This window comes from Merops nubicus, unplaced genomic scaffold (genome assembly GCF_000691845.1).
Source record: "Merops nubicus isolate BGI_N331 unplaced genomic scaffold, ASM69184v1 scaffold8750, whole genome shotgun sequence".
NCBI lineage: Eukaryota > Metazoa > Chordata > Aves > Coraciiformes > Meropidae > Merops > Merops nubicus.
Window position 1 is genome coordinate 28,891 of NW_008580819.1, and position 15,817 is coordinate 44,707.

The 15,817-nt window shown below is 39.9% G+C and overlaps 1 protein-coding gene across 1 annotated transcript in view; it reads right to left on the reverse strand.

Moving 5' to 3' along the window:
* USP25 (ubiquitin specific peptidase 25) overlaps positions 1 to 15,817 on the reverse strand; it is a gene marked incomplete at its 5' end in the record, with an annotated part of 70,800 nt that overhangs the window by 20,700 nt on the left and 34,283 nt on the right. The window contains 10 exon segments of the mRNA XM_008941064.1: positions 1 to 166; positions 3,786 to 3,856; positions 4,550 to 4,758; positions 6,495 to 6,656; positions 6,964 to 7,059; positions 7,789 to 7,916; positions 12,399 to 12,547; positions 14,015 to 14,088; positions 14,826 to 14,902; positions 15,768 to 15,817. The exon segment at positions 1 to 166 is cut by the window's left edge and continues 26 nt beyond it. Coding sequence (XP_008939312.1) covers positions 1 to 166; positions 3,786 to 3,856; positions 4,550 to 4,758; positions 6,495 to 6,656; positions 6,964 to 7,059; positions 7,789 to 7,916; positions 12,399 to 12,547; positions 14,015 to 14,088; positions 14,826 to 14,902; positions 15,768 to 15,817 — 1,182 coding nt within the window.

Sequence of the window (15,817 nt, forward strand, 5' to 3'; positions counted from 1 at the left end):
AACCACCGAAAGAGTCCCGTTCCAACTCCTCCCAAGTTGACTTTGTCACGGAGATATCATTGTATTTCATCCATCTGTTCTGGTGGTGATCATAAATATATGCCCAGTAGTGGCCTGCATTAGCTTGACCTTCATGAACTAGCACAGCATGCAACCTATAAGGAACCTTAAAAAACAAACAAAAACCCCAAAATGTCAAATTTTGACAGCATTTAGTTCCTACTACCTGCCAGCAATAATAGCTACACTAAATAAAAGTAATAAAAACAAACAGGATCAAAACACAACACACAGGAAAAACAAAAAGCTAAAACTAGCAATCCAGCAAGCAAAGGTACTTTGAACTATTTTACTTACCACTACGAGTTACAAGAGATCTTAAAAACATTAGTGAGTTTATAGCATAAATGCCTACTTTACTGTCAGATATCTTCTTTTCTCAATTCCTTAATATCCCTACTTTCCTTGTATCTACAAAAATGCCTCAAATATGTCAACCTTGAGTATGTATGATTTGCTCCAGTTTTGACCTGGTAAACTCATCCTGAAGACTGGAAAGGCGTATGCAAATTCAAGGTAATAAACCTTGCTTGCTATGTGCCAGAAAGAGTTTACTTAAATGAATATCTGTGAGTTGAATAATTCCATTACTCAAAGGTAAAATTCTTACCGTTAGCATAGGAATACAACTTTTTCAGTATTCTAAACATATTGGGAAAAGTATTGCTTAGAGAAGCGTGAACACATGAAGACATCCTCTGCCTTCTCCTGAGTCAGAAAAGGCAGCCAGGATCTTCCTTCTACAATTTCTAGGATCAGTGTAAAAAGTAACCCAGGTTACATGTGTTCGCCAACAAGTAAGAATGGGAAACTTGGTTTCTACTAAGTAGCTGGAAATCTGAAGGAGAGAGAAGCAGAATGATGAATGTTTCCTTACAAGTCTTTTAAAAGCACCTTTGTGATCAGCTCATTTTAACCTGCTGAAATAGCACATGCAACATAAAGGAGAAAACTATCTTCCCTGCTATGCGCAGTATGTGTGAATGACGACAGCTCAGCTAGGGTGAAGAGTCTGAAATAATCTTTCACTGTTGTCACAGTCTGGACAGTCGATAAAAGGCCTATTTAACACAAGCTGCACCAAATAGTCGTTGGAAATACCATGGTTACTGATTATTGTCGTGTTCAAATAACTACACAGGTAACTATGACTTAAGAGATTCCTTGAAATTATTTTTAACCTGATCATTCTCTTCCAGTCTATATGCAAGTGCTGGAGATTTTACAACCCTCCTTGAAGTGTAAAGCTGACTCACTGCACAGCAGTTGGAATCAAACAGTCTGTCATCCCAGAGACAAAACCACACTGTATATCTCCCAAACACACAAGAATATACAGAAGAAATCCTACCAAGTCCTTAAATTGGAATGCTGTGGGGTTTTTAACATCTGTTATCAAAGCAGCATGAAAGCCTTCTTAAAATAATTGCAAGACCAAGCATATACACATAAATACATCTAGACCCTGATTTTGAAAAAAGTAAAGTCTTTACACTTTGATAATGAAGTTTCCTCACCCTAAAATAGGGCACTAAAATCACAGATGAATTGAAATATTATTGGAAACCAGGGGTGAGTTGGGTCAGCCTGAAGGCCTCTGCCCTTTCCTCCAGCTCTGAAGAACCAGCTGTCAGTCACATCCTTGCTGAGCTTCCAGGAAAGCTCCCTGCAAAGGTCTGTGACTGGGGGACAGGCAAGCTCAGTGCCAACGGGCGTCTCTTGAGACAAGCCAGTAGATCAACAGTAATTAACAGCACAGGGCAACATAACAAGCAAGCAGTGGGCGCTGAACTTCTTAGCTTACGCTTACCACTCACAAAATGGAAATGGAACTTCCCCAGCCTTGCCACATGTAGCTACAGAACAGATGTATCAAAGCTGATTATCAAAGATGAATTCCCGCAGGAAAAATGGTATCTCTCATTTCCCCACAGCAAATTCACAGAAGAAAGGAAATAATCAAATAAGCAGGTGATAAAGTCTACTCATTCAGTAGGATGAGACAAAATAAGAATTTTGGGGATATATTTCATGTGACAATTTGACAAGGATTTTATGGACAACTGTAATTTCCTTAGAATCAAAGAGGACAAAAGGAGAAAATAAAGAGCTTCTTAAATGGTTCATAGAAGAACTAGATAATATCCCGCAAATGTAATAGGTTTTCCTTAAAAGTTTAGTTTTGTGTGCCCAGATGTTATCGACTCACAAAAGAAAGGCTTTCAGTCCTACAGTTGTATAATTCAGAGGAGAACATCAATACTGTGAAACTGCTCCCAGAGAAAGGGAAAATACCAAGCTATCCAGTTGCCCAGATGCAGAGGTAGACAGGGGGAGGCAGATGGCTACACACACCTGCCTCCCTCCTTCCTGATGTGCCAGCACGCCCACGGGGACAGAACCAGCCAAGCTGCAGAAAGAGCCTTCACTTCCAGCCTGTGATTGCAGACTGGTTCAGCACCTGCTGCTTCCCTAAACAATCACTTAGCACACACCAATACTTTCAGCCATGGCACAGGAATACCCTCTACAAATCTATATACCATCTTCTGTTTCTTCATCTGTTTCTAGAATTCTGTTTCAGAACAAAACAAAAAATCTAGTCTAAATTATACAAATCTGCAATAGGAAAAAGTGTTTTCTTAACCAATTGCCTTTTTTTCCCATTGTAATGACTGCTGAGTATCTTCACTACCCAGAGGTGTTTTGTCCTGTAACACCTAAGCCAACACAGATAGGCTTAGGTGGACGCAAGATCACCAAATTATTTTAATATTAGATGACATGTAGCCTGTAGCCTTCCTGTTATAACACAAGTACTAAGGAAAAAAAAAAAAAAAAAGCCTGCCAGTAGCAAGCTTAAAGAAAGCCATCCAGGCACGTCTGCCTGAAGTCCTTAACATCAGAGTTCAGCTGCCAGGAACTATGACAAGCCATGTACAAAATGAAAACGTACCTCAAGGAAAACTGTAAGCTGAAAAGATCTTACTTGGAAGGAAAATAGTTCTTTCTACTAAAAGAAAGTAACTGAGGAAGTAATCCTTAACCTTAAAACCTGCCAAAGTGAGCAAACAAGTATGTGAATGTAAGAAATACCAGAGGAGCCACAACTCCATACGTAAAACATTCTAAAAATGCTGTTCAGACTACACAGCCTGAGAATCTCCCTAAAAGGCAGCTTAGACTAATAACCAAGGTTGTGACAGATACTAAATCTAGACACACAAAAACCAGAACAACAAAAAAAGCCACTGGCACTATTAAAATCAGAAGTCTTGAATTCAAAAGTATTAGGACGGAAGCTGCAATACACAATGGCAATAAGTATCAAAGTATAAAAACAGTTTCTTGTGTCCAATGCTTTGCCACATTAAAGCAATAAGACTACTTGGCAATATAGTCAAAACAGGGTGAGAAAATGGTATTGTGTTACACAAAAACTGAAGTCCTGCATTGAAGGCACAAAAAACATGCATCAGAACATATTTGGGCTTTTCATCACAAAGTTGCTTAAAATTATGTCACCTGTAAAATATTGTAATGTCTTTCATCTGAATGTGCATAACTAAAAGGTTTGCAAAACCCATTGTGACTTTCCAATGAAATTTCTCAATCCATGGTATCTAGTTGTTGTATACTTGTGCTATTTTAAAATATCTAAGAACTTTATTAAAAATGACAAAAAGGATCTATTCTGAATTATCTCATGCAGAAATTGTACTTACTTGGACCATTGTTTTGTCAGAGTACATCAATTCAATTGTCCGATGTATTCTAGATATACTTTCTTGTAAATCTAAAAAAAAAAAATAAAAAAAGAAGCTCTCTTCCATAAGGCTGCGCAACTGCATATGGCTTTTATCTCGTTAAAACGCAGACAAGGGTACACTTCAGATTTGGTGCATTTGAGTATCTGTTTACATGCCAAACACTAAACCTCCTCGGATGATAAAGCAGAGTGATTCGTGATATGCCGCTGCTCGTTTCCTAGAGCTCAGCCAAGCCCACCCCTGCTGGAACTGCTTCCCTCACTTCTCTCAAGGCAACACAACAGACTGCAAGCTCCACCCACTCCAAAAGGCCTTTGCTTAGAGATTTGCTGAATTTGCCCTTACGGAAGTGGTCACTCTACCCTAAACTCCCCTGCAGAGCACCAAGTCACAGCATGGGCCCAGCCGCCATCAACCGCGCCGACAGCTCAGACAGGTCTGCAGAGCTGTTCTTCGGCACGGCCCCACCCCTGTTTCACGCCAGTGCCCCCAACACCAGGCGCAGGGACCCCGCACTGGAACACCCGCGGCCGCCTCCCTCAGCACCCAGTGTGCATCTCCGGCCTACTACAGTCTCCGACTCCCCTTCCCGTGTGCCAGAGCCAAGTTTAGAAGTACAAAACGAGCAACTCCACACACACGAGGACGTTCGGTTGACTTCCCTCCCTTCCACAAACCCTCTGCAGAGGGAAAGGCGCTCCCCCAGCGTGCGGCTTTACCTCTCGTGTCGTTCTCCACCTCCGTCCTCCAGCGGTGCAGACAGCCCTCCAGGACGGACAGCTCCTCCTCGGTGATGTGCCTCGGCGCGGGGTGCATCGGCAGGTCAGGGGGGATTCGGGACTGGGTGAACGGTTTATGTATTACTGATCTCTGTACAGGAGATGTGCTTGGAACATCTGAAGATGAAGGCCCCTGCTGCTCTACTGTGCTGCATCCATTGAAAACATGAAATACAAAAATTGAATCATCACATATACAAACCAAAAGCTACACCATAGAAATAAGCTCTTAATTTAAAACCCAAAATTTTAAAGATATTCATTTTCTACAATGCAACTCAGGAGAGGTACCTACAATACCAGCATGGAATTAGTATATAAACTGCAGAAACTTTTTGGTGTACTACATGTTAGCGCAACAACAACTCTGGCTGCCATTACCAAAGATAAAGGAATCTGAATTGGATTGGGCAAGCCACCGTTTGCTTTACTTGAAATTCACCACTTTCAAATAATGTTGTATGAGTAATCACTGTGGTTTGAAACGTTTACTTCCAAACTGCAGAGAGGGAAAGAAAAAAAAAAAAAAAGGAAAAAAATCACAGCAGCCAATGACCATAAAATCCAATAAACAGAAGTTCTCCATTAAGCAACTCTTTCATGTGTCTTAGGCTTAACAGACATTCTTTTCCCCGATTGCCTACCTACAGCCTATGTTAACTCAACAGCAACAATGGAGGGATCTCTGGTATTTATGGCACACTGGAAATTTAGCTCCAGACCATCTAAGCTTGTTCCAAACAAATCTTCTAACTCAAACAGGAGAGTGGCCAGATTAGGAGAATTCTACAAAAGCAGCAAAATATTAAGAATTAAGACCTGTTAAAGACTTTTTTCTCCTCCCACCAGCAAGACCACCTATATATAATCATACACATATACAGGAATATGAAGATCTTTCTAGCAAGTCACTTTTTACTTTGTGTACAGCAACCTGAAATGATATACCAGAAATGGCCAGAGAAACTTGGATTCTAGAGCACTTTAGAAAAGTTTTGAGAACATTAAGAGCTGACAATGTCACTCCACAAACAGGCTGTTGCGTTTCTACAGATTGATAAAAAGGGGCGATACTTCAATTTTTAAAGAATAAACTTCCCATATAGAAGTTTGAACAAAGTACAAATTATATCTAATGTAATCAAATTATATTGATACATTATTTCATGCAAGCAATGGTAGCTTTTAGAAGTTTGTCTTCTCATCGATCATCATGATTTCTACTGGCATTATATCAGTAAGGCATTTGACATCTTTTAAGGCCTTTTTAGATTAATTTACTTCACTTCTTGAATGACTAAATGAACCATTCCTGACTGGACCAAAACCCAGAACTCTACTTTCCAAATGCAGTGTAAAAAGCTCTGTTGTACGCTGTTTGTGTCCATCTATCCAAGTCCCATCTTAAGTTATACTCAATTAACTACCACTAATAGTTACTAGCTTCAATAATGAGAAAAATAACATTACTGGACCTTTATTTCCCTGAGACTTTGGCTGCTCCGTGTTTAAATTAAAGTCAGAGTTAGGTTCCTGTCAAACTCGGTTAGAAGTGTAAGCTGCCAAGCAGAAAAGGTGCTTAACTCCCAGGCAAAAATTAACAGATAAATTGTACACCAGAAACCCTGCAGCTCTGCAGCATGTACCTGCTGCCCTAATTCAGATTTTTAGGGAAGCAGTGACCTCAACAGGTATTGTGTCTATTTAGAACTGTAGATGGAATAGTGTGTTGTTTGAAAATGGCAATTCTCTACCTAAAGACGTTTTTAAAAGCGCGGGAGACAAAGACAGATTATTAACGTTATTTAAGTCTTTTGTGCTGAGAAGTACTTCCAGGAAGGGGTGACTGGCCCCACCCTTGGGGCGAGCAGGAGGCAGCCCTTACCTGGGCGAGGTCTGGGCTGGGAGCGTCCCACTGGCGGGGGCACCAGCACCCAGGTCATCAACAGGAGACGTGCACACCGGCTTGCTGGAGGCGAACTCCAAGGCGTACTGCAGGACATCTACCAAGGGGAATCGTTTAGGACCAGAACCATAGCTTAAATATCTGTTAACCATAAAACGTATTAATGCCATGACACACATATACAACAACAACAAAAGAAACAAACAAAAAAAAAAGAAACAAAAAAGGATTTTCTGTTTCTGGTTGACTGCAATTAAAGCAAGCCTTTCCTAGCACGTTTCACGCATTGGAAATGCCATGCTTACACAGTTTCCAAGGAAAACAGTGAAATAAAAGAGATACAGAAGGGGAATTTGGAGCAAATAACTACACACAAAGAGTAGAGTTCAAAGGAGTTATTCTATGTAGCCCATAATATTATTTGCATTTACACAATTATCTATAGTACCGTTCTAATCTCTGTTGTAAAACTGTGAGGTACTCTTTGAGTCTCTTGATTTCATCCCGTTTAATTCTTGTTATTTCTCTGTTTTTGTGCATATACCTGTAAAACATGAAATTTAGAAAGAGATGTCAGCCCATAGTATCCCAACACTGAAATTGAGGTCTGAACCCAGCACCCACACCACTTAGTGCTAACAAAAACTCATGCCCTTTGGAACCTACAGCATATGAAGCACTAACACTGAACTGAGAGGCAAATTATAAACCCATTAAATGTCCCCTTCCACAACATTCATACTATGCTTCTCCCCCAGTGTCTGTTCATGGATGACAAACATATTAGAAAATTTTCCAATTAAGTGGTTTAAGAAGAAACCATGTAGCAATACTCCTGCTTTGTTATTTAGGCTCACAAATAACATTCACTGTCTAACTGAAACTCATCATGGTATTTCACCTCTACATGCCAACAGCATGACCTCACAGTGAGAACCCTCTTCAAGCCATGTAGTCTATCTGGAATACCATGGAATATCTGACTTCTAACCCTCTTTCCCAAATGGACACAAACTGTCATTTTTCAGAATGTTTTGCCTGTGTACACAGCTATCTAGCAATAAATTTTAAGACTGAAGTGCAAGCAGGTTTTGGCACAAAGTAGTTATCTATGTGTATTTTCTGAAACAGATGAAACCCATGAAAAATTTTATTCACCTAGCTAGAACAGAAATTTACTGTGATTTAAGTGACACACCAGCAACTTTAACAAGCCAAAATGAGATTTAATTAAAATTAATACTGAGATTTTGTTGATAGCATTATACTGTACCTGTCCAAATACAAAATTGGAGGAAATTCTAATTTGTTGTGTATCTTCTCTGGTCTCCCCAAAGCCTGATTAAACTCAAATCTTGATAGCTCAAAAGTTAAGACAGGAGGAAGCTCAGTGAACCAGTGCTGAACAAAAGAAAAACAGAAAAGCCCACAATGAATGCCTTCCAACAGAAGAACTTTATTAAGAACAGTGCAACACCTGCAGAATGACATAGCTATGGGAGAAACTGGTTTTAGAGGGTGGACTGGCATAAGCTTTACGAAGTTCTCGCCTTTCCTCCTCACTGTAAACACAGTCTGTCACCCATGCTGCATTGCAGCTCTTCACTCCTGCATTGCTATCTACATAAAAGCAAGGCAGACAGGAAGGTCTCTTCACATTTGTGTTGCTCATAAAGGAGGCCCATGCTCAAACCTACCTGCCTTGCCAACTGTCCTGTTCCCTTTTAACCCTCTAAAGCTACTTCATCGGTTATTTACACTCAACCAAGGGCTATTCCTGCTAGTTCCCTCAGATTCAAGTCTCTGACCCTTTCATTCACCTGGTATCATTTGAAGTTTCTAATGACCTGACCTCCTCTGAAGCAGGATCAGCAAGTACCTTGGGCTGGGTCAGACATACTCTCTCAGCAGTGTAGAACTGATACTTGTTCTTGAAGTCTCCTCCACCCTAGCAACCCTCTCCTGAAGGTTCTACCCCTGTCTCTAACCATTGCTAATTCATCCATGGATCAACCCATGATATCATCACCTACCTCAGTTTTCTTTGAGTACTTAGTAAAGGTCTATGCTTAGCCCTCATTTCTTTCCTTATGTATTTCATTTCTCAACTACAGGACAAATTCAGCTCCAATTCCAGCATTAGAGTTCCCTTTTGCTCCCTACTCTACAACACAAAAATCATGACTTATTGTAAATAAACATTTTGGATGTCTAATCATCAACTCAGGCTTCCCTGATTGCTGTGGACACCACTGTCACACATTTTGGATGTCAATGCTCATAGCCCAGATGTGGCACTTGACTCAGGGCTCACTTCAAGTTCTCCTATTTAGCCAAATGTCTTGAATAGACTTTTCATACAATACCTCCAAGACAGTCTTTTCTTCCTGTGCTTATGGCTAAAATTCAGGTCTAGGTTCTTATCACTCCACAGCTCAGAGCAATGTTTCCTCTCTTCTCTCTTTGCCCGGCCTTAGTGGAGGTGGCCTTGTCACAAAGATTTCCAAGATGGTGCTGAACTTCCATTGCCTTCAGCACCACTCCTCTCATCTGTTTACATGCAAAGTGAGCTGCAGCTCCTCTATCAGCCTCCACAAACCACCGTTTCAGTTTTAAAGAAGATGGTCCTGACTTCTTTCCTGCAGCAGGCTCACATGGAAGCAATTTTCAATGCAAAGTCAGCAAAGTCCACCAGACCCCTTCCCCCTAGAACTCTCTTATTGCAAGGCCCCCAAATCATGTAATAATGACTAAGCTGCTAACATCCTGAAGTTCATCAGCAATTATGCTGACAAATGTTATCTCATTTTCCCCACACTTCTAATTCCAAGCATGTATGATAACTTTCATCTTCTCTTGAATTTGGATTTCAGTTCCTTGGGACAAGGAACATTTTTTTCCTGTTCATCTGTTAGCTTGCTTGCTGGCACCCTACTCCACGGCTGAGGCTTTCAGACATCCTAATAATAAGCAAGCTAAATACCCCGTTAGAGGCAATGGTGCGAACAAGGGAAAAATAGAATGTCAATTCAAGAATATCTCAACACATGTGACTACCACCCTAGTATTATTCTGTTTAAGCTTTGGTATCTACCAGGTCAGACAAACATCACTTCAAGTCTCTGTTCAGCAGAGAAAGATTTGATTAAAACTACAAGAAATTCATCTTCCTTCAGTACTTCCAAACCTTCCAATGCACTGTAACATCTTTGAGGCATTGTGATTAAACGTGACTACTAACAACAGCAACCACTATAAATAAATTACTTTAGTTCAGGGAAACGATCAACCTACTTGGCCCTGGCAATAATGCAGTAGTGTTTTGCTAGATTAGGACATAACACATCACCTTTGTTTTGTCATTGTTGACAGTCTGTCATGTGACTATTTCACTTCCATTTCCACATGCTAAGAAGCCAGGCTGATTAAAACTCTTGCCAGTTTCACACAACTCAAAACTTAACACCTTAGACCTGTACCTGTCTATCCTTCCGTTCCCCATAGTTTCCTGACGTTACAGGTTAAAAAAAAAAAAAAAAAAAAAACAAAACCAGATTCAAAAAAACCACCCAACACTGACATTTCTAGTTAAGCATTTGTAACTGAGCTGATATTTTATGCATGAATGCACACAGGTTTTAACTGTAAGACAACCTTCACTCCCTGAGATGAACAGCTCTGCTCTTGCAGTAGGTACATACACAACTTTACCTTGCATAAAGAAATTGAACCCTGAATTGCACCAAGTTATTTATGAGAATTCTTTTTTTCCCTTTCCAGTTACAGTTCAGGAAACAAGCTCATTGTAAGAAGGAATTTCTAAAAGTGCTGGAATTAAAAAAAACAAACAAACAAAAAAACCCCCCCAAAAAAAACAACACACCATCCCTTGACAGAAGAGTACATGCAGTAAAGTTACATAAATATATTTGAAAATGCTTGTTGCATCTGATTTAGTTGATCAACAACAGCTAATCAGAAAAAGCGACCACAAAAGGGATGCTATATAACTTCTGTTGATAACAAAACTGAAAAGAGAACTTCAGACTGGAGAATAATTTCAGTGTGCATCACTAGGCTTAGTAATTACACCCCGTGTCTATGTCGGTATGACTTGAAACAAAACGTCACTACTGTAAAAGATTTGATATCAAGGGAGAAACTACAGCTGAACTTTTTACTTAAGTAGAAGAAACCTCCTAAGAGTTTAAATCTTTAAAATAACTGTGTCCCCTGGTTTGGGGCAAAACAGAACTAATTCTGTTCAGTGATTTTACTTTTCAGTTAAAGCCTTTCTAATTAACTGCACTTTCAAGTTAGCAGCATATTTTCATAGACTGCTTTTAGCAGTGGTAATGCTCCACATTTAGAGTTACTCCCAAGGACTGGGATGCAGACCAAGGTCACTGCCAAAACTTGTGTACCACATGGAGGGGGGCAGAAACTAAAGGCGACACCTGCAGGGAGGAATGGACATGAGAAGTGACTCTAAATTCACCAGTGGGGTATTGCAACCCTTCTGTCTCCCTTATACCTTCTTCCTCATTTCCGCTGTTCCTGCAGTGGCCAGCATCCGAGGAGGATTCCATCCATCCTGCCTTTGATCCCAAGCCCTGTGTTCCTGAACGGAGTTCCAGAATCCAGCTCCTGTACCAGTGTGCCTGATTCCAGCCTGGGACTTCTCCCTGGGAGCTGCTCCCCAAAATTGGGGGTGACAGGGGGGAGCAGGGTTCGATACTGGTTTTGTATGTATTTGTATATATTCCATTTTATTATTATTAAAGATACTACTAGTAGTAGTGTTTTCATTAAAGCTGTTTTACTTTTCTAATGAATAACTCTCCTCTCCCTTATTCCGTTTCTCTTCGCCTTTGGGAGTGAGAGGGGTTAACAGAGGGCGTCTGTTACAGGTCTGAGGGCAGCCCTGATGCTAAACCACAACACTGTGAGGAAGCATGAACAACTGTGCAAAGAGAAAGTAGCTCAGCCTTTACAGGCAGTAGGGATTCACCTTAGTTCCACATCAATAACCGACAGGTGATTAGAGAGAGCTCTGCCAGGCATAATGCTGGGCATATACAGCTGTGCCAGCAGTAAGAGATCAGCAGCTTTTCAGAGCACACTCTCCTGGTTCTACAGCCACCATCGGTACAACAACCTCTTTTCCCTAACCTGTGACTTTTGCACAAGAAATCTCAATTGTCACCTTGTCCCAACACCACACACTCCCAACACCCCACTTCTTAGCGTCACTCCACCCTCCACCCCTGCTTTCAGCATGCTCTGTCTTTTGGCAGCCTCCTCCTCTAGCAAGAGCTCTACTAGGAGGAACAGCAGCCCATATGGCAAGTACTGTCTGCCCAGCACTACAAGAGATTTGCCCCATGTAGTAGGCAAGGAGGAGGATGCTAAGAAACGTCAGTAAAAAGGGGAGAGGGGAAGAAGGCTAGGGTGCTGAGGAACTACAAGACAAAGGCACAGAGGAACAACAACAATGCTCTGAAGCAATGCTCACACAGCTCATGGCTGCTGTTTACAGCACAGCAGAGGGTGGCAAGTCTGTCAGCTACCACAGGACATTACACCCATGACTCCTCTGGAGATCAAGTATCAGCAACAGGTGGGAACAAGCCCATGCCAAACCACCACTGTAAGCACTTCACCATGCCAGCTTTTAATAAGCATGAACTTACGAAAAGGACAAAGAGGTGATAATTCTGGATCCTCCAAAAGAGATCCAAACCCCCCAAATTAACAGTCCAATTATGCCAGCCATCAGAGCCTGCAGAGCAGCAGGTCACACAAATACGCATGAATCCAAATGAAATCACAAGGGCAGCACAACAGCACCCCAAGACAAGCCCACAGGAGCACTTAACTCACCTCCTGTCCAGACTTTGCAGAATTTTCTGAATGAAGAGACTCAATTTCCCCTTCAATCATTGCAGCTTCTAGGCACTCGTGCAGATCTTTAAAGCCGTTAACCTGGAGTGGATACTGGCCAAACATTTCTGTGTTTTCAAATTTTTTACCTTTACATAGGAAATGAAACAGTTCAGATTTTAGGAACAAACAAACACCATCAAAAAAGCCTAACAATCCTAGGTCACTTGACTTAGTCAATGGAACAACACCTACATTTTCTTACTGAACAATTCAATTCTATGTATGAAAACAAGTTACATGAAAAATTCATTTCAACATAAAATTGAAAATTACTGCATTTTCCTCTTCAGCTCATTTTTACATTGCTTTTGCATCTATTTGTGATAACCAAAATTCAAAATTCCTTGGCACCACAGATATATGTGTAAAACTTCCCATACATATCAACGTCCTCCCTCTTCAATAGCAGCTCAGTAATACAACCTTAGAATGACCAGCAAAGCCAGTGGAATTGCTGGTATGAAACAGCCTTTTGTGTAAGCACATTTTGCAAAAATAAACTGCAAAAGAGGGCAGTCATGACTTCTGTCCTGAAAACAAGATTATAATTTGGCAACAGTGTGTAAAGATTTAAGTTCAAACATGAGGAGAAGCACAGGTGACAAGTTCTTTCGATCTACAATTTCAATTTAATAAAGTCAGTAACACATCTTCTAAAATCCACCACTTTCTTTACATTGGTCTGGTTTTCACGTATCTCCTTCGTTAAGATAAGAACGTAAAGGATGACAGTAGCCATACACAAAGGAGTAAGAACACTGGCTAGCAGCAAGAGATCTACAGAACACTCTTGAAATCTGGGAAGAAATTATTAGATACACTGTTCCAGGCTGAGAAGCAACATGGAAACCTCTTTGAAGATTATGGCTGCTTCATTCAAATGCATCTCAGGAGTCTTTGCAATGGGGGACAGAATCACTAACATTAAAAATACATTCACAGCTGCTGGCCTCTGGGAGATAGTGAACACTGCAATTCTGCAGCTCTACTAATTATATGCAAATAAGATAAAGGGAAGCGTATTGTACAGCCTCTTCTTCCTCAGTACTCCTGACACTGACCTTGAACAGGTTTCCATTGAGTTGTTTTCAGTGAACCGTACTTTTATGAGGGTGAGCTATCCATACCAGAAATTGTGCAGAAGAAAATCCAGTAATTGAAATTTTAAACTGCATTAGAAGCAGCAGAGAGTGCGTGAGACTAGCTCAGTGAAATACAGTGACTTACTCTGCATACCTGCAGGAAGTAGCAAAAGCACAAGATTTTTTGCAAGCGTTTTCACTCAGCATCTTACCCTAACTACTGCATTCAGTACATACACTCAGGTCCTGGAAGTTATCAAAACAGTCTGTCTGGACCACTACAGCTCACTGCATTTACCTTCAGTCTCGTATTACCAGAACAAACCTTTTGTCACAGACAGAATGCAAATTCTCCAAATATACTTGCACAGAAGTAGCTAAAACGCTACAACTGCATCATTGACCTGTGTACCTAGAAAAAAAAACTGAACAGACACAAGCACAGAAGTCCAAGTAAATTCAAATGCATACCTTCAAGTACACCTACTGCTAGAAATCTTCCATAGAACAACTCCACCATTGGGTTCTTTGGTTTCTCTCCATCCCTGAGAACAGAAAGCACAATTGTGAAAAAAAAAAAAAAAAGAAAAAAAAAAAAAAATCGAAATCAAAGCTGCAAACTTGTACAAAATTATGAGCAGAATATTCTGAATTCGTTATGGAAATACCATCTGTTTTACTCAGTTACTGTTCATTTAGTTTTATATTTTCCTCTAATGACAATAATAATGATTCACAAATTTGTAATGATAAGAATGTTCTGAGAATCAAATTTCACAAGTGTTTTATTCTAGGAAAATTTATGTAAATTAGATGTAACTTGTGAGTGGTTAATTTGGACAAAACCCTTGTAAAAACTATTTCCTGCAACACTAGAGACAATTATGTATTCAAAAGACAGTTTACAGTTGTTCACTTATACAAAATGATGAAAATTCACTTCCAAGAAGAGAAACAGGATCAATTTTTGAAGTATTCAAATTACAGAATTTAAGACAAAAACTGCATTCAAATGAAAAAAGCCTAAATGGTTATGTACAAAACACATCTCTACTCTTTAGATACTGTGGACTCCATTTAGCAAGATTTCTAACATGAAAGAAGGTGGTGAAAAAGCACAATTCACAGAAAATTGGAAGTACTGGCATGTATAGAAAGAACACCTGAACTCAACTAAACTATAGCTGCATCTTCTTCAGCCACTTCAGAGTGGAGTTTGGGTTTGTTGGTTTGCTTTTTCTTATAAAAACATTCAATATGCAAAACTAGAAAAAACTCTTACCTCTCTTCCTCAGCTTTAATTTGGAAGGCATCTTCTAGCCAATCTAGTAATTTGTGTGTAAATTCACTAACATCTTGCTGTTGAAAGATACAAGATGATCATTATAAGTTCACACATGAAACAGAACATAATAAAGTCTCACCTTACAAAATCAGTAGAGCAAAATGTCCCTCCACAAGAGCTGCTCCCAAATGACACTATGCCTAAGATTATGCCATGACTGTTTTCTCATGGGTGGTTCTTAGAGCACACTAAGGCTCTGGTGTTCCTCAGCCATTACACTGTCCTGTGATCCTTGTTACTTGGGCTCAGCTTTCATACTATGTTAGTCCAAAGGCATCTTATGAATCCCATTGTTCAAACTCTCTGGTATCTAACGAGTAGTGACTAATAATTACTTTCATGGAGCACTAAATTCAGCATGCTGTTGTAATTAAACACCTTAGCCACACGTGGGGAAAAAAATAAAGCATCCAAAGAAACAGAGCGTTTCTCAGAGAAGTCAACTATACTCACTATGATAGAGGCAAGAATCCTGAGCATTAGGACCCTCCAAAGCAAAATCTATGCAGGCAAACAGTGAACTAGGTATGTATCAGACTGGGATGGACTGTTAGACCAGAAGAATAAAGCTCTTTCAAAAAACACAGACTTAGTAGCTAAATTAACTCCTAAAGAAAATAATGTGGAACTATTACTATCTAAAATAGTAGGGAGAAAGTGTACTGAATAAAATAGTCACACTGTATGGAATTTTATTTTTATTATTTTAATGAAAAAGACTAGAGATCATATAATATTGGAGAAAAAGCTCAAAGACTGATAACTAGAAGTTTCTTTTCTGTGGACATTTTGAATTTTTGAGGTCCGTTTTAAGTATTTCCTACTGTCAGATGATCATATGATAACCTGCATAAGCTTAAATGAAAACACAGAAATTACCTGCTGGGAATCATTTGATTTAAAAGCATCTTTAAGAATTTCAACCGCTC